Source organism: Phyllostomus hastatus, unplaced genomic scaffold (assembly GCF_019186645.2).
Source record: "Phyllostomus hastatus isolate PE091 unplaced genomic scaffold, TTU_PhHast_1.1 phas_contig_38, whole genome shotgun sequence".
Taxonomy (NCBI): domain Eukaryota; kingdom Metazoa; phylum Chordata; class Mammalia; order Chiroptera; family Phyllostomidae; genus Phyllostomus; species Phyllostomus hastatus.
Window position 1 is genome coordinate 8,249,779 of NW_025333869.1, and position 19,545 is coordinate 8,269,323.

General features: G+C 40.3%; 1 protein-coding gene across 1 annotated transcript in view; it reads left to right on the forward strand.

Moving 5' to 3' along the window:
• VSTM4 (V-set and transmembrane domain containing 4) overlaps positions 1-19,545 on the forward strand; it is a 110,287-nt gene that overhangs the window by 74,626 nt on the left and 16,116 nt on the right. Inside the window, exons 6-7 of the mRNA XM_045842128.1 lie at positions 5,750-5,856; positions 7,331-7,392. Coding sequence (XP_045698084.1) covers positions 5,750-5,856; positions 7,331-7,392 — 169 coding nt within the window. The remainder of the gene's footprint in view (positions 1-5,749; positions 5,857-7,330; positions 7,393-19,545) is intronic.

Sequence of the window (19,545 nt, forward strand, 5' to 3'; positions counted from 1 at the left end):
AATTTGGTTCATGGGAGTGAGGAGCCCTGGAGATTCAGGGCAGTGGGAGGGTAATCTCACTTTTAGTTATGAAAGAGAGGTGTGGCTGGGCTGTGAGTTGTAGTTATCACATGTTCTTTGGTAGGATCAGCCCATTTGTGCTTTCTTATTTATTTTTTTCTACTCCCCAACACTAAGCTCAAAAGTAGAGGCAGATTTCCACAAGGCTGGCCCACCCTTGTTCACCTCCATTTTGCCAGCTGGCATCACTTATTCCAGAATTTCCAACAACAGGAACATGCTCCCCTCCACCTCTGCCCTCTCTTGGGCCAGACTGGTCCTTGGTCTTGAGCCCCAGCCATAGCTCCTGCCCCCAAGACCCAGCACTTAGGTTGGTTTCTTCTCCTCCCACCAGGGGAGGGGTTAGAGAAGCTGTAGTGGGCCTGGGAGCTCCCCACTCTGAGTTTACTACAAACTTCAGTGGGGTGCTGGTATTGCCTTCCAGTACCTTCTCTTTAGGGAGCTGATTTAAGCATGGAGCAGACATTGTGGATCTGACTTGATTTCCATTCTTCCTGTACTAGTTTTCTTGTTCTCTGTTGTCTGATTGGGGCCCAGAGTCCTTGCTTCCGGGCCAAGGAGGCAGGCTGACCTACATCAGATCCCATATCTCCTGCCCAGACCTCTAAGTCTTAGTTCTCTCATCTGTGCCAGAGACTACACAGTGCCTTGCATTGGACAGAGACAAACAGGTTTTATCAACTTCAGCTTCTGCAGAATGTGGTTGCTCACAATTTGGTCAGCACGTGGTGAGACCAAGGATGCCTCCTTATTTGGTGGCCCAGGGAAGCCATTCATTGCTCAGGGTACATCCTCTCCCTCCTTCTTCCCTGCCTGCTCTGTCCTGCACTGGTTCTCATACTGGTGTATCTATGCCAGTGGGAGGGCATTCTGTACTATCTTGAGCATAAAGACTTTCTGATCAAGATTTAAGTTGAAACTTGCAGCCTTCCCCTCAGGACCAAGACATTCCACCATGAGATACCTGGGTAGCAACATTGTTCTCCCAGGGTAGCACAATGAAATACCCTGCTCACATTGTACCCACATGATGAATTTTGGGGTCAGTACTACTTAGCCATTTCATGCCCCATCCAATTAAGGCTACACTATTTCATCCAACCCTCATAAAAATCCTGTGAGATGGATAGCAAGGTTATGTCTCTCCTTTTTACAGGTTGTGAGATGAGGCTCAGGGAAGTGAGTGACTTGCCAGTGTCATTTCTCTGCCACTGGTCCAGTGCCCATTCACTACATCTGGCCACCATGTGCCATGAAGCAGATGTACCCAGGCTGTATGGGACAAAGGCTTCTGTAAGAAACAGCCAGGCTGGAACATCATACATGCCCCACATATGTGCCTCCTGCCCCATGCTTGTTGGAGCCAGAAAGACAGTTTTGTTCCCCACAAATAGCACTTCCCTTCTCTCTAATTCAATCACAGCTTCTGGCCTGTTTTCTATCTCCTTTGGTTTCATATCTCCTTTGGTTTGACTGGCCCCAACAAGACTCACTCCCTTGTGTCAGAGACAAAATACCATCCTGTTCCAATCAAGATATAGAATAACTTTCATGTAAGTGAATCATAAAGTGGGCTTTCTTAGTCAGAAATTTTTACCAGCCTTGCTGGCTCAATGAGAGACATCAGATTCTGAGGGAAACAATGCCTACTGCATGTCATTGTGGTAATTAGTTGTTGAAACATGAATTAGAACTATATTTAGTTTTGTGCATGTAGTTTGGGAAAGCAGATCTTTTCCAGTTTACTAAGGCCTGGGCATGACAGCCTAAGTTCACAGCAGTGATGTCCCACAGTTTTCCTTTTTATTAAAGAGCTAAGGAATTATAGCCAAGAAAAGAGAAGAGTAAGGGCAACTGTTATATATTCTGCAGGATGTGAGGTGCAGCTGGGGAGGAAGATCCAACTCAGAGATGATAGACAGAAAGAAAATATCAAATGATTTTGGCAAACAAGAAAAATCATTATGTGTTTAACAAAAAGACAAAATTTGAAGAGAATTGGAGGAAAGGTCTAAAATAAATATGTCAGACTGATTGAAGAGTGCATGCAAATTGGTAAGAAAAACCTCAAGATCCTAATAAATAAGTGCAGAAGATGTCCATACATCATTCACAAATGAGGATACACAATAGACAAACCAGTGAATACTCATCCTTATTAATAATCAGAGAAATTCAAGGAAAAAGGGAATCACATTTTTCTTCATTAAGTGAGTAATTTGTTAAACTGATAAACCTGGTTTTAAAGAGGGTGAAAACAACAACAACAAAAATAGGATGAAAACTTCATCTGTTGACAAAGTGGCTGTAAAGTAGTACCAACTTGCCACAAAGCATTTTGACAACAGCCATTAATTAGAGTTGAAAATGGTCTGTGAACTGGTAAGTCCAGCTTCAAGAATCCAACCTAAAAACAAAAGTCTTGATTGGAAGTTATGCATAAATACATTTATAGAGTTATTATTTCTATGTCAAACTGGGAAACAAATTAGATGTTTAGAAGTCAGGGAATGGCTAAGTAAACTGTGGCATATCTTCTCACTAGAATAGTATGAGGACGTAACAGTAAGAGAGATGTATGTTAAATAAAAAGAAGGGTGTGAAATTGAAATACATTAGAATAAAATAATGTATAAAAACCAAGGAAGAGTTGAAAACTTCTGTCTGCCCACAAACCTAAATATGGATGTTTAAGGCAGTTCTGTTCTTAATTGACAGAACTTGGAAGCACACGAGATGTCCTTCAGTGGTGAATGGACAAATGAACCCTGGTGTAACCAGATAATAGAATATTTTTCAGCACTAAAAATAAGTGGGCTAACGAGCCATGAAAAGACATGGAGGAAGTTTAAATCCATGTTACTAAGTGAAAGAAGCCAATCTGAAAAGGCTGTAATCTGTATGATTACAAACATATGACATTCTGGAAAAGGCAAAACTATGGAGAGAGTAAATAGATGAGTGGTTGGCAGGAGCTAAGGGGTGCAGGGACAAACAGGTAGAACACAGAGGGTTTTTGTGGCAGTGAAACTACTCTGTATGACACTACAATAGTGGACACATTATACTATATTTGTCTAAACTCATAGAATGTACAACACGAAGAATCAACCCTAAGGTAAATGATGTACTTTCGGTGATAATGATCTGTCAATGTAGTTGTAACAAATGTACCACTCTGGTGAAGGATATTGGTAATAGGGATGTTATATATCTGCAGGAGGTGGCAGGGGTGGTGTACATGGGAAATCTCTGTACCTTCCTCTCAATTTTGCTGTGAACCAAAATCTTCTCTAAAGAATGAAGTCTGTTAAGAAAGTACAACAGGAGGAAAAAGACTGGAAATGAAAGTTTGTGTTATGTATTTATGCAGGTTGTATTTTGGTTATGATAGACTTATTTTCTTTAGTCTCCATGCCTGTAATTACCATTTTAAAACATGAACATGAATTAATGTATAACTTAAAGTGGAAAGAAAAAAGTAAACATTTTAGGAGTTTAAATAGCTACAACATGAAGCTTGACATGTGCTTGAATATTTAAGAAATTCTGAGAGTTTCTGATCCCTTGTTTTCTCTTAGCAATCAGAACTTTGTAAACATACTTTTTTTGGCTACTTATGAATTTACATAATTGATCATGTACTCTAAGGCCATGGCCAGTTAGAATTTCTGCTACCAGTAAAAATAAGCCATCTTTGGGGAAGCTCAGCGTGAACTGTATTCTTGGAATTTTTCCCATAATGTGTGTGATTCAGTCTTTGTTTATGTTTGAAATTTTAGGACCACATTAGGATAGCATATTTTCTTTCATTAAATATATCTAGATATTTATTTGTGTTTAACTTACTGTTTTTCAAAGATTATACAATCAGTTGGTTTAAAAATTAAAATTAAAAAGCTAAATAATCTAAAATATATACAGTGACTATCCTGCCTATCCAGTTTCCCATCTGTTTAGCTCCTAAACACCCCCATTCTAAGGAACCACTGATTTTAAATTCTTATGCATACTTCCAGAGTTTCTTTACTCATGTATATGGAAATACTAAGTAGATATTTTTTTCTTATTTTCCCCTATTTTTTTTCAAAAGTATCACATTTTACATTTTCCAACACCTAGATTTTTCACTTAACAATGTATCTTTTCTTATCAGTACACAAATATATTCTTCATTCCTCTTTACAGCTACAGAAGATTCTATGTGTGATTTGTGGATTCATCATAATTTCCTTAATCAGTACCCTGCTTATAGACAGCTGGGTTGTTTCCAATCTATTGCTATTACCAACAGCACTGTAATGATTCATGCATGCATTTTCAGACATGTGCAAGAATATCTACAGAATAAATTCCTGGAAATGAAATTGCCAAGTCAAAAATTATAAGCCTCTGTAATTCTGATAGCCCAAGTTATTCTGATTTCCACATTTTTCTCCCTCAAGAAGCATTTATATTTATACCGACGATACTTCTAAGTTCCTGATTCCCTACTCATTTGCTAAAAGAGTCCTTTGCCTTAAACTCGATGGCTGTTATTCTGATATTCTTCATATAATCACGAGATGGAAAAAGGAAGTACCGTATGTTTTAACTTGGAGTCCTTTCATGAAAAGTTTTAACATGTTTTCATAGGTAAGAGCCTTTCCTCTAATGTAAAAACTGTCTATCACCTTCATTCATTTTGATTACTAAGCAGGCAGTCATATTCTTATGGATTTCTAGAGATTCTTTATGCAGTAGGAAGAGAGTCTCTCTTGGTAGCTACCTCCCTAACTGGGAAATGTGCCCAAAACAAGAGATTTTAAACGTACCTTTCCTCTGGGTTTCTGGAGCCAATAGGATGCTTTTTTTAAAAAAACGAATAGCCGTTCAGGGAAGTATGTGGACTCCACTCCATACATAATATCAAGAACAGGTTTCACATCAGGACAGCCTGTTTGTGGCTTTCACATAGGCTGCATACTAACATTGTCACTTAGAGAAAGTCATTTATCACCTTTAAGTCTTGGTTTTCTTACCTCTAATATAAGGCTTATCAGCCCACCACTTTGTGCTATCATGGATAACACATAGAAAGGATCTGACACTATAGTCAGTGATTGAGAAAAACACTCCTGTGGTTGCATTCACTTAGCCTGAACTGAAGGTAAAGTTACAGCAGGAGAAGAAAGTATGAACAACCATGAGAACCCCCAGGACTTCCAAGTGCAACTCTCCAAGGTCCTGTCTCACTTGCACAGGAGTTGCTCTGTTTTCAGCTGTGAACCACAAAGATGTGTGCAAGGAATCTCGGTTTTAGAAGAGCTCAAGCAGAAGTTTCTAGTGATAATCTTAATACCTTACTGGTGATGGTGATATAGCTGAGCCAGGCTGTATAACCAATGAAACCTTGTGTAAAACCATGAACCCAGGCTGGCCCTGGGTGTCTCCAGGATTTTTGAACATTGAACACAGCACATTATAAATCACTAACTAGCTCATCTCATTGTTCTTATCTTGGCCAAGGGTCAGTACCAGACCTCCAGACATCCCTGGAGATAAGCAAAGAGCAATCAATCCCAGCTCAGCTATAAGGTAACCCTATCTTAAAAAGGTACACAGGGAAAAATTAGCAAAACTCTTGCTTCCTTTCCTTTTCCCTGGAACAAACTTGCCTTTCCTTTACCAGGACCCTTTTCTCCTGCAGCTCAGGGGAGACTGTCACCAGTGTGACCAGCTTGGCCCCATTGCAGCCCAAGAAGGGCAAGAGGCGGAAGGAAAAGACTGACATTCCTCCTGCAGTCCCTGCCAAAGGTAGGAAGCTAGCCTGCAATTATCTATGAGGAAACCACAATGACTGATCCAGAAGTGGGCCAGGGATTTGATGTGGGGTCATTACAGGGGGAACAGACAGATGGAGGACATGCCATCTAGTGATTATATGGTCCAGAGAACCCCACCTAGATTCTGGTCATAACTGAGCCCCATCCTGGGGTAGGGCTGGTGGTAGTGCCATTGATCCAACATGGCTTTATTAGGGATATGGGAGGTTAACATCACAGACTGATTCCACAGCGTATTTCACTTTGAACTATCAATATGCTCTGCACATAGTGGGGAGGGGCAAGAAGATGTCACATCTTCTTGGTTCATTCAAGGGAAAGAAGGCTCTTTGCTTGTTCTAAAGATGTAAACCAGGTATGTAATTTATTTTATATTTGTTCTGAAGATAAAACAAGGGTCATTCTTTGATTTCAGTTATGACTTAGAGGAACGTAAATGAGGAGGAAGGTATTTGTGGAGGAGAGAACTGCACACATCTTAGGAGAATTAAGACCATCTATAGATAGTTTCTAAAATAACTGGCCAATTTAAGAGAAGTTCATACCTCAAAAATTTGAAATATAGTTGGAAGTACTAGGATTACTGAGGTAAACATCTTAATAATGAGGCAAGATACATTTTATCCCTCAATTGTACCTTTACAGGATGTTTCCTAGGGATACTTGAAGCCCTTTGGTGAAGTCCAGTTGTCCTAAGGCTGCACATGTGTTGGGTGGGCAGAGGGGCTGGATGACATGATGTTCTGTTAGGCATAACAAGTGCAAATCTGGGGAGGAAAGGGGGCAGAGAACCCCTGCCTGGGCCAGACACATGCTGCTCTAATATCTCATCAATCAGAGAAGATAGTACCTCCCCTTTAAAAAGGTGGAAGTGAGCCTCAGAGAGCTAAGTAATAGAGACTGACTAAAGTGAGGTCTGCCTGACTTTCAAGGCCAAGTTCAAGTCTCAAATTACCTAAATACTAATTATGTTAGTGTTTAGGGGAATACTAGTTATGTTAGTATTTAGGGGACATTAGGGGAAGGGATTCAGTTTCCTTCTCTTTAAGGGTCTCAGTTTCCACCCTCCCTGATGACCAATGAGGGCTGCTGTAACAGCCAAAGGTCATTGCTGTCAGTGTTAGTATGCAGTTAGGACCCCAGGGAAGGTACCAGCCTCAGCCTTTACCAATCCCACCTGTTTCTCACCTGTACATCTGACATCATTGCAGAGGGCAGTGCTTTATATACAGTTTTTTGTTGAACTTTATGAGGGGAGAGGCTGACATGTCTAAGGACTAGGAGGGGCACCCACTGATACCTAGGGGAGAAACTAGAGTGCTTTCATCAGGGTAGGAAGGAGTCCATGTGTCTCCATAGAGTATGTCTGTGATGCTCATGATATGTGAGTGTTAAGAAGAGTCCCAGGAGGAATTACAAGCTGAATCCTTGACATACTTCCACAGCTCCCATAGCTGCCACCTTCCATAAACCGAAGCTGCTGAAACCGCAAAGGAAAACCACCCTGGTGAGTAATTACATTCTGTGTTGTTGTCCCCTCAAGTCTTGAACACACTTCTGGGTCCAAGTGGTACTTTTATTGACTCAAAACATGCTGAAAGTCCCTGGTGCTCTCATCCCAAGCTGGGGCATTCTGTCTTCTTGGAGCAGCTTTTGAGCCAGCTTTTCTACATACACAGTTCCATCATGTTTTTTCTACAATCCAAGTGGAATTCTTTTTCATTATAAATGCTGCTTTCAAACAGAAGAAAAAGTTCACACTCAGGAATGTATAAAATAGAAAGTGGACTGCATTTATAAATTCATCTGATAGCCACAGTGAAGAACCTTAAAAATTCATTATAGTTTTTTATTTTGAAATAATTTTAGGCTTATGGAAGAGTTGTAATGCTAGTACAGTTTCTGTCTACCCTTCGCCCAGCTTCTCCTAATGTTAACATCTTACATAGCCATGGAGTAATGTCAAAACTGAGAAATTTCCCTTAGCACATTAGCACTAACTATACTTCCAATTTGGGCTAGATTTCAGCAGTTTTCCACTAACTTTCTTTTTCTGTTCCAGGATCCCATTCAGGAGATCACTTTGCACTTAGTCTCTCAATCTGTTACAGTTCCTCCATCCTGTCATGGCCTTGAGATTTTTGAAAAATAGGAGCCAGTTATTTTTTAGAATGTCCCTTGATTTGGTCTGAGTTTTTCTGATGATTGGAAAGGAGTTACAGATTTGGGGGAAGAACAACACAGAGGTGATACTTCTGCAACCCTTCTGGTTGCATCCTATCAGATGTATATGTTGTCAGTATGTCTGATTAATGGTGGTATGCACCTATCACTTGGTTTGGTGGCATCTGCCAGACTTATTCAGTACCAAAGTACTGTTTTTCCCTTTCCATACCCTATTCATTAAGAACCAGTCAGTAAGTCCTGTTGATATTCAAAGGGAGAATCAAAACCACCAGAGTAATTAATAAATACATTAGGGGAGTTACATCAAGACTATGCAGATATTCTGTTTTTTGTTAAACTTTGCCCACTGCTTTTAGCATTCATCAGTGGATTTTGCTATAGTGTATTAATAGTCATTTTTTATTTTCCTCAATCTGTCTACATTTATTATTTAAAGTTCTTTTGTAAGGAAAAGATGAACCCCTTTCCTCATTTACTTATTTACTAAGTTTCTGTATCAGTATGGGTACATGGATATTTAATTTTTTTAGTTTCTAATCATATTACTGCTTGTTTTGGTGCTAATGTTGTTTATCAGTTGTGCAAGAGAGGGGGGAAGAAACTGCCAAACCTATACTAAAATGTGTATGTACTAAGAAGGGCCAAGATATTTTTGAAGGAAAAGAACAAAGTGAAAAGTTTATATACCAACTCCAAAGATTTACATTAACACCACAGTAATTAATTCAGTGTGGTAATAGCACAAAGGTAGACAAGTAGACCAAAGGAACAGAATAAAGAACCCTGAACCAATCTACATATGTATTGTCACTTGACTTATTACAAAAGTGACATTACAATGTAGTGAAGAAGGGTGTATCTTTTCAATATATGATAATGGGTCTATTGCATGTCCATCTGAAAGGGGATCCAGAACCCCTGCTTCAAATCACACACAGAACTTGGAGAAGGATCATAGACTGAAGTAAAAAAATAGGTAAAAATAAAGCCTCCTAAACATAGCATATCTTCCTAACTTCAGGATGGGCAAAATTTTTTTAAACAAGATACATAAAGTACCAACCATAAAAAAAAGATTGAAAAATTTAGATTATGTTGAAATTTAGAAGTTCTCTTCTAATTAAAGCTATCAATATAGGAATGAAAAGACAGGCCAGAAAATGGGCGAACATATCTGTCATGCATCTATCTGACAAAGGATCATCCATATGAACATCTACAAGTCAATAAGAAATGACAACAGTACAGAAAATGGGAAGACACCTTAAACATGCACTTTATAAACGTAATCTCATGACAATTATTTAATCTTATTGGAATCATAGACATGCAAGTTAAAAACATAAAACCAGTTCATATCTGCCAGGATGGCTAAAATACTTGTATGTTTTGGGTTTTATTTGGGGGCAGGGTTGCCTTTTTTCCTCTGGTCCATTTGAAATTTAGGAATAGATCCAGTTGTATCTATTTGTCAGATTCTTTTTAATTTTACTTTGTTTCATATTTCAATAATCATTTTTTGCTAGTTCCATTTATTTTATCACTACATTTTAAATAATTATTTAAGCTTAACTTTTACTAGTATTATTACTCTTTTTCAAGTTCATTGTCTTCCCCTTCAAATATCTTTACTTGCCTTTACATTTGAGCAATTTATCTCTAAGTGGAAATCAGTTTCTTAAACTTTCCCCACTATGTTCTGGAAGACATGCTAAGAGCTTTATGTATAAATGTTTACTTTCCACATTGCTCAAGGTAAATGTCAACTCCTCACTGTAACCTATAACACCCTATGTTATGCAAGCCACATATGTAATTTAAATTTTTTAGTAGCCAGCATAAGGATGTGAAAAGAAACAGATGAAACCAATTTTAATAACATGGTTTATTTAACCTAATATATCAAAATATTATTATTTAAATATATCAATATTAAATTATTAATGAAATATTTCACATGCTTTTGTTCTACTAAATCTTTAAAATCTAGTATGTATGTCACACTTACTGCACATCTCATTTCAGAACTGCATCTCAAGTGCTTAAGAGCCACATTAGTCTGGTGGCTTCCACATTGGACAGTATAGCCCTCTATGGTGTGGTGTCCCCACTACAAAGAGGTAAAAGATCCCATTACCTCTTTGACATCGTTTTTTATTGCCACCCCGATTTCCCATTTCCCTCTGGCTATGCTGACCTCCTTGCCAGGCCTTAAACCAAAAGGTCTGCAAGGGTCTTTGTACCAGCTGTCCTCTCTGCCTGGAACTTCCCTCTAAACAGATGCCTGTGGCTTCTCACTTACCTACAGGGTCTCTATTCAATCATTACCTCAATGCAGGAGCTTTCTGAAGTCCTATCTAAAACATGCCCACCCTCTGACAGCACCCCCCATCAGAGGCACTTTCACATACTTTATATTTGTCTGTTAATTGCCTCTCTCTTCTACCAGTTCCTTGTCTATGAAGGCAAGGAACATATCTACTCTGGTCATGGCCGTACTCCCAAAGCCCAGATCAGTCTAGCAGGATGAAAATTTGTTAGTGATTCTGCATACCAGCTCTGTGGAATAGGTTCTGTCACTCTGCTTTTACAGATGGGGACAGTGAGACTGAGAGTCAGTAAGATGGGTGACTTATGCAAGCAAGGTCATGTAGTATGTGGGCTGCAGTCAGGACTTGAACAAGGGTCCTTCTGAACCAAAGCATAAAGTTTTAAGCTTATTTGGAGATTTGCCTCAGTGTGGAGTCTAGGTCTCTGAGTATGTTTTGTTTTGTTTTTGAAATGATAAACATTTTTTCTTTTTTTTTATTTTATTGTTGTTCAAGTACAGTTGTCTGCCTTTTCACCCCACCACTCCCCCCAACCCCAGCCATCCGACCTCCCTCCCCCAATTCCACCCCCTGCCTTGGTTTTGTCCCTGTGTCCTTTATATTTGTTCCTGAAAACCCTTCCCCCTTTCCCTGTCCTTTATCCCCTCCCATCTCTCCTCTGGTTACTATCAGTTTGTTCTTAATTTCAATGTCTCTGGTTATATTTTGTTTCCTTGTTTGTTTTGTCGATTAGGTTCCACTTAAAGGTGAGATCATGTGGTATTTGTCCCTCACTGCCTGGCTTATTTCATTTAGCATAATGCTTTCCAGTTCCATCCACGCTGTTGTAAGGGTAGGAGCTCCTTCTTTCTTTCTGTGACGTAGTATTCCATTGTGGGAATGTACTACAGTTTTTTGATCCATTCCTTTACTGGTGCACACTTCGGTTGCTTCCAACACTTGGCTGTTGTAAATTGTGCTGCTATGAACATTGGGCTGCACAAAATGTCCATACTACCCAAAGCAATTTATATATTCAACACGATTCCTACTAAAGTACCAATGACATATTCCACAGATCTAGAACAAACATTTCAAAAATTTGTATGGAACCATAAATGACCCCAAATAGCTGCAGCAATTTTGAGAAAGGAGCAAAGTAGGTGGGATCACAATAACTGATATCAAACTGTATTATAAGGCCACTGTAATCAAAACACTGTGGTACTGGCATTAGACCAATGGAACAGAACAGACAGCCCAGAAATAAACCCAAGTCTCTATGGTCAATTGATATTTGACAAAGGGCGCAGAAGCATGAAATGAAGTAAAACTAGCCTCTTTAACAAATGGTGTTGGGAGATCTGGACAGCTACATGCAAAAAAATGAAACTTGATTACCAACTTATACCATAAACAAAAATAAATTCAAGGTGGATAAAAGACTTAAATATAAGTCATGAGCATGGTTCTAATGTCCTGTCATAGCTAAGCCTTGCCCCCACCCCTGCTGCTCTGTGTCCAGATTTCTTACGCTTGTGTTAGAAAAGCTGGTTCACTTGTTTTCCAAAGAGAGCCTTCTTTTGCCTACAGTGAATTGTGGGTTTATACAATGCAATTCCATTTAGTTCATATCATCAAAAATTCTTCATCAGTTCTCCTCTGTTGACTACACTCATACTTAAATGCAGCAGCAGAGTTTTTGCTAATTTGAATAGATCTCTGGTCAATCAGGAGGCTTTTGGAAACTGGATTGAACAGAAAAGCTAAAACTACCAACTTATCTTGCCTTGGGGCATCCTGAGTCCCACCCATGAGACTCAGTCTCCCCAGATAGACAGGCTGAACTCATTCTCCTCTCAACTGTACATTCCACTGCACATCAGCATGGGTATCTGTGTATCTTTTTTTAGATTCTTTATCCTTAATTCTGATATTTATCAACAACCTCAAGAGTAACTATGACTTGTAAGTTTCCCCACCTTACATTCTAAGTTGCTCAAGGACCCATTGTTTCCAAACCAGTGTGTTAGTCCTGATAGAAACTTCTGTTTATTGAATTTCTGTTGATATATCAGAGGGATACATCCTAAAAAGTGCTTTCTGCATGCCATCATATTTATTTCTCACAGTAAGTCCTTCTCCATCCCTACATTTGCATGTGAGAACACACTGTTTAAGAAAAGTGAGTTCCCATCACCGATGGGGATAGCATTCCTTCTCCCGTGGTGCCCATTCTGTGATGATTCCTTCGCAGTACCATCAGTCTTGAATGGATAACTTTCTGTAGTCCACAGCCAGGGGGAATGAAACCTTTCATTTGTCCATCAAATAAAAGTTGGTTGTACACCTACCTATTTGGTACAAAATGCCGCCCTAAGCAGTTTTGGCCACCTACAAACAGACCAGAGTCAATAGCACTTTCAAAAATAGCTCCTGTCCTAGTCACAAGTTTCCATTGTTGACTTTTGTGTGTGTGTTTGTTTTGCGCTGTCATGGTCTTCTGCATGGAGATTCAACACAGGAAATTCTTAATTTTCACAGAAAGTTAGTCCTGGGCAGTTATATGCATTTCAAAAGGACTCTTTGTTTTATGGAAGTACTCCCAGTAATAGTTTTTTAAATACCAAATTGTCCCCTGATCATTTAAGATATGAAAAGACTTCAAATTTTCTATACCATCAAGATACAAGTCAATTTGGAAACCAGTTTACAGTTAGTATAATGCACAAAAAAGAAAGGAGCTGACTTGAAATGGGTCTCAGTCTACCAGTTTAGATAAATAATTCTAGGCCTAGCATCTGCAGGTTTTATTTAATATTAAGATTTATTTCCCCAGGAGGTCAGCATTGACTTCAGTCCCAATTTGGTCAATATTTATCTCTCAGATCAGTAAGTCTTGATGGTCACTGAATCCAAAGTCAATAGTTGCTTGCTGTCTCACACAGGCTTTGGAGGGGAATTTAGAAAATAACTGGGAGGCATCTTTTCTTTGGGGCCTGGTGCCAGTTCAGGTGGTTAATTCTGTGGTTTTCCCATCTTGCCACAATCTCTGTGAAATGGTGTCCTGGAGTACTTGCAGGCCTCAGAGCTCCACAGCCCGTTTATCCAGAGTGATGTGACATGCACTCACCCCAAACACCAACCTGCCTGCTGCCTCCACTGACTTATTGACCAGATGGGAGAACCTTCATCTGTTGAGCACCTACTGTGTGCCAGCACCTCTGCCTGGTGCTTTATGGGCTCCCTTTCTCATCTCAACTGTACATACCTACTCTTGGTGGACCCTCCAGGATTCAGGCAAAAACAAAAAGCCTGTGTCCTTGTGTTTCCACCCTAAAAGCATTAACAAGTGGGAATCTTCTCTTAAGTTTCCAAGAGAACATGGCATTTTGCAAGAAGTATATATACCAGAGACTAACAGTGGCTAGGAGATTTTTTTAAAAAAGAAAAAGTACTGAAGTAGGAAAAAGAGGGAAGAAAGACATTTTAAACATTTTATAATGAAGATTTGAGAACTGCCTCCCCTTTATTTAACAACCATCAAACACAGCCACCTGCTTTCAAAGTTAGCTACTGAGGCACTGAAGCCACACTGAACACAGGTTCTTTCTGATGGAGAAAGTAATCCTCTTGTCTAACGACCTTTGCACACTGACAAGGAATTGTTATTCCAATATATCAGTGGTTCTTCATCCTTTTGTGGTCCAGGGAGCACTTTCACAAAATTCAAAATGTGTCATTTACTTTAACTAGGGATGGGGGATGGGCACTGGCTCAAAGACCTTTTGGAGCCTCCTGGGGACCTGCATTTCCTCCCCTTGGTTGTAACCCTGCAGCAGAGCTCCCAGCATCCTTTGAGCTAATTCACAAACTTCCAGGAAAAGCTGTCACTGCTTCCTTGTTTCAGAAGAAAAAGAGAAAGCCAGAGTACATTTATTTTGGTTGCATTAAGTCAGTTATTGATTTAGAGACCAAGTACAGGAAGAGAAAACAAACAAACAAAGGCAAGACCTCCCTATCACAGAAATTCGGTGTTGAAACTCAGTGTTGAAAGGAAAATAGCAACAGAAAATGTGAATTCAAGAGGATGGTAGTCAGCATACCGAAACTGCCTAAAAGAGAAGAGAATGTTACCATCTAGACCACAGGTGGCAAACACAAGGACACAGGCCATATCTGGCCCTCCACCTTGTTTTATCCAGCCTGGCCACTTGTTCCTACCTGATGGCAGTGCCGAGCTCTCGCTTAACTGTTAAGGAGTAGTTACATTTATACAGTTCTAAAATTACCTTTGGCCTTTCGAAGGCAACTAGGAGACTGATGTGGCCCCTGGTGAAAATGTGTTTGACACCCCTGCTCTAGGCTAAGTGAACTTTCATGCCCTCCTCTGCCTCATTCAGAGTCCACCCCCGCCACACACTGCCTCACCCTCTCTTCCATTAAGTCACTCATACATAGCTCTCAGTAGCTGGAAGGGGTCAGGCCACACTTGTTCTCTAAGGAGAAGATGATTTTTTTGAGCAAAACAATGAAGATAGAAATATGGGGAATATCATGTGCTTAACTACCAAACATTCCCCAGGGGACTGCTTGTATCCTGTCTCTCTTCTTCCCATCCATCCTTCATGTTACTACCTAAGGATTTATCTAAAAGACAACTCTATGGCATTTCCCACTTAAAATACTCTCATGGCTCCCTCTTGCCTCCAGGATGAAGCACGGCTTCATGTGAGTGACACAGGGCATGCAGGCCATTACCATCTCTCTCCTCCACCTGGTACCCAATTGGTCTAGGTCCTTTTACCATTAGCCCCAGAGTCCTTATCTTATCCACCCACTGAGCTGCTACTCACTTACTAGGTGGGGCTCACTCACCACCTTCTTTTTGAGGCCTCCTGTCCCTTCAGCTACACTGTTTTACAAATCAAGGTTTTCCTGGACACCAAAAATATATGTCTGCATGTCAGCGACCTTCCCATTGCCAATTCTTATGGCACTTCTTAGTTAATATGTTATTTCTGACCCCTGGATGCATCAATACCCTTGTCCCTGGAGGCAGACATGAGGCACCTGCTGTTGTCCCACCTAACTGCTTTTCTCCTGCTGTTGCCACTCCCCAGATGGTCAGGCTGGCTTCTCTTTTCCACCTCTCTGGAGTGATGGCTGCTTCTGGGCTTCTTTTCTCCTTGAACACATTGCTGAAAGAGTCAACACTCTCACAGGTGCTGCAGTCACCTGTGCAATCCATTTCCCCCCAACAGGTCTTCAAGCCAATTCTGAACTACTCCTGACTATTTATGGGACACTCCTCTAGAGGCTTCACACACACCCCAAATTTACTCCAGCACATATCAAACCCATTTCCTTCCCCTAGTCCTGGTCCACCTGGGAAGTCCCTGCCTCAGGGAATGGCTGTGTTGTCCAGAGTCTAGGTGCCTCCCCTTCACCCCCATGTCCACAGCTGACTGAAGCCTGGCGGTTACTTTTTGGTATGCCCAGGCTTGTCCCTTTCCTCCTACATGCTGCCACAGCTGGCTCACATGTGGCTCACCACCTCTCCATCCAATCTGATGTCACGACCTTTCCTTGGGGCTCCCATGGCACCTGGCCTTGCCTGTATGTTAATACTTCCCACTCCACATTGAAGTCATGTTTACTCTTATGACTTGACTTTATCCTCCACTGGAACCATGTGGTTTCTTCCTACAAAGTGACCTTTATGTTTCTATACTATGACGTCTATATACACCGTAGACACCTTAGATAGTACGTACAGACAGTGGGAAGGGTTCTTTTTTAATTGTGCTAAAATACACATAAGATGACATTTACTATTCTGTTTATCAGTGTACATTTCAGTAGTGTTAAGTACATTCACACTGTTGTGTAAACAATTTCCAGAAATCTTTTCTTCTGCAAAATCTGATCTGTACTCATTAAACAACCCTTCACTCTCTTCTGCCAGCCCTGAAAACCATCCTTCTACTTTCTGTCTCTAGGACGCTGACTACTCTAGGTATATCATATAAGTGAAATCATGCAGTATTTGTCCTTTTGTAACTGGTTTATTTCACTTAGCATAGTGTTGTCAAGGATCACCCATTTTTAAAAATATGTCAGAATTTCCTTTCTTGTTAAAGCTGATTAATATTTCATTGCAAGTATATACCACATTTTGCATATCCTTTCATCTGTAGTGGACACTTGGGTTGCTTCTACATGTTAACTATTGAGAATAATGCTGCTGTGAATATGGATGCACAAATGCCTTTGAATACTTGCTTTCAATTCTTCTGTATATATACCTAGAAAGGAAATTGCTGAAGTGAAATCATATAGTAATTCTATTTTTGCTTTTTTGAGGAAATGAAATAATACTGTTTTCCATAGCAGCCGTACTATTTTACATTTCCACCACCAACGGAATGTTTGTACACAAGGGTTCCAATTTTTTTACATCCTCTCTGACACTTATTTTCTGTTTTTTCATAATAGCCATGTTAATGGGTGTGAGGTGGTAAATCATTGTGATTTTTATCAGTGTTTCCCTGATGATCAGTGGTAGTGTTTTTGTTGTTGAATTGTAGGGATCTTTATACATATATTTTGGATATTTTATATATCAGATATATAATTTGCAAATATTTTCACCCATTCTATGGGTTGCCTTCTCCCTCTCTTGATTGTGTCCTTTGATGCACAAGAGTTTTACATTTTCATTAGCACTAGTTTTAACGTTATTGAGGACCCGTCTTAGTCATTTATGTATCCCCAGTAGGGAGCCTTGAATGTGTAGATGGTGAGGTTGCCGAATGACTGAGGGCAATTATCTGAGATTTGAGCTCTAAGTCTTCACTGCTCCATGTGCGCTCCATGGACCAGCAGCCTGGAAATCACCTAGTAGGTCCCACCTTAGACCTACTGAATTCAAATCTGCAGTTCAGCAAGATCCTAGATAAATCTGAGAAATGCTAAAGCACAGAGAAGTGCAGCTCTGAATAACTTATCAAACTCAGTAGCCAGCTCTGCTCAGGTCACTGCCAATGGGACGATCACTGCCAGCCACCTCCACAGAGGACTTACATTTTAGTAAGACAGTTCAGTCCACTTGGGGGGAAATGGTGGCTTTTCTTGCTTAATCAACAAAGAGAAATTTAAACATGAGAATGTGCTTCTAAAGGGTATTGTGACTCTCTTTCCTTCCTGAAAACCCTTTTTGGAGAGTTTGTCTGTATCTCAACTAGGGGTAGCCCTGTCCAATGATCCTCTAGGGCCTCTCACAGGTAGATTTCTGACTAGCAGAGAATATGTGACCAAGACCTGCTTCTCTGGAATGCCATTGAGTTTAAAGTCTACACTCAACCTGTTGAAAGAATGGACAGAAGAACGGGGGCATACTTTGTGGTACTTAAGAGGGAGCCTTAGGAAGAAGCCTTTCACCCTGTGGTCAGTTCAGGACCAGGTGCCATGCTCTGTTCATTGTTGGCCTGTGTCAGAAAACAAGCCCCTGCTCCCCGCCCAGTTTTTATGATTGAGAAGGTACTGCCAAGACCGAGAGTGTTTCTCTATATCAGTAGCAGAAAAGGCTTTGAGATACACTAGACACCAGTGATAGAATTCTGAGAAGATTTTAATAATAACCCAAATCCCAGCAAAATTATTTCCAGAGGACATGCATTTCAGGTTTCTTGAAGGATGTTTATAATAAGCCAGAAAATTTCTCTTGTTGTCGTTAATGTGCTAGATAGAACTGGTTTCAGTTAAATTTTACATGAAAAGGATATATTAACCTGCATAAAATATGTTCATAATCTCAATTTAAAATTAAAAAGAAGGAAAAAACCTACAACCACATGTACAATATATTGCTCCAAGTAAAAGCCTTGGGAAAAAAAACAAAAACTTTGCTTATACCACGCTAGTGCCATTTTTACAGAAATAAAAATTCTATGCTCCCCTTGGTACACATGCACATCCCATTAGTGTCACTGGGAGTTATGTATGTTGACTGGAGGGAAGAGTGGATGCTGAGACTTCTGAAGGGATGAGAGGGGAAAACGGAAGTCATTGGTTTCATGGGCTTCCTGCGGTCTGGAGAAGTGGGGGCCCATTCGTGAATGGGATGTCGTCATCAGGGAGAAGGGATAAAACCTCCAGAAGTAGAAGTGGGAACTTGTCTGAGGGATTGCTGGCTCTGACATAGGCCAGCATTTCCTGGCTGGCAGAAGGTTAATGTCAAGGCCCTTGATGCCTCACACTGTCTGCAAAAGAAGCTAGATGTTTCTCAGCCATGTCAGAGGTCAGTGGGGATTAGTTGAGGCTCTGAATTTTTAATGACAGGCCAAGTGAAGCTGTTACTTCCAGGTAGTCTTTTAAGACTGGTAGTACCTTACACAGTCATTAGGAACCACTTTACAGAGATGACAGGAATCATACTGCTGAGGAAGTTGCCTTACCCTGTTGTAGAAGGGTAGCATGGCTTTGTGCTGTCAGGAGGGAAGTGACTTTGAAATTGGATATGTCAGGATTGTGTTTCTCCTGTTCTGCATCACTGATTTATGTTGACCATTTTCAGTCATCTGCTTATTCCTTCTTTGGGCATTTACTGAGTACTACCAGGCAGTGTGCAAGGTGCTGTGGGGACAGGAGGGACCATGAGCCTTGCAGCTCCTGACAAAGGTGAACAGGTGGCAGAGAGGCAAGCCCGGCCTGAAGTTCCAGCAGGCTCAGCCCCATGAGCAACTCACCTGGCTACACAGGCCTTCCCTGGGTCCCCAGGGGCCCTGGTCTGGGCATGCTGGTCCCTATGCGTCTGCCAGCATTGTCTCTGTGGAGCAGTAGGGTCGTTTTTCCATCTTAGCTCAGCTGATTTGCTACATTTATTGGGCACCTCATTGCTACAATCATTGCACTGCTGGGAAATTTTTTAAACTTTTCACTCTATTTTATTTTTGTAATCTCATAGAACAATATCATTTGTGCTAACATTTGATTTAAAAAAACTTATTTAAAACCTCAGTTTTGAATGCAGAGCACTTTAGAGTTGTTATTAAAGGATTTTTTCAATCTCAAATTGAGAATACTAGAAATGAAGTGCCATTTCAGAGAAAAAATAAAAAATTATCATTGTATTTATTACATCAAGCTATGCATTTAAAACA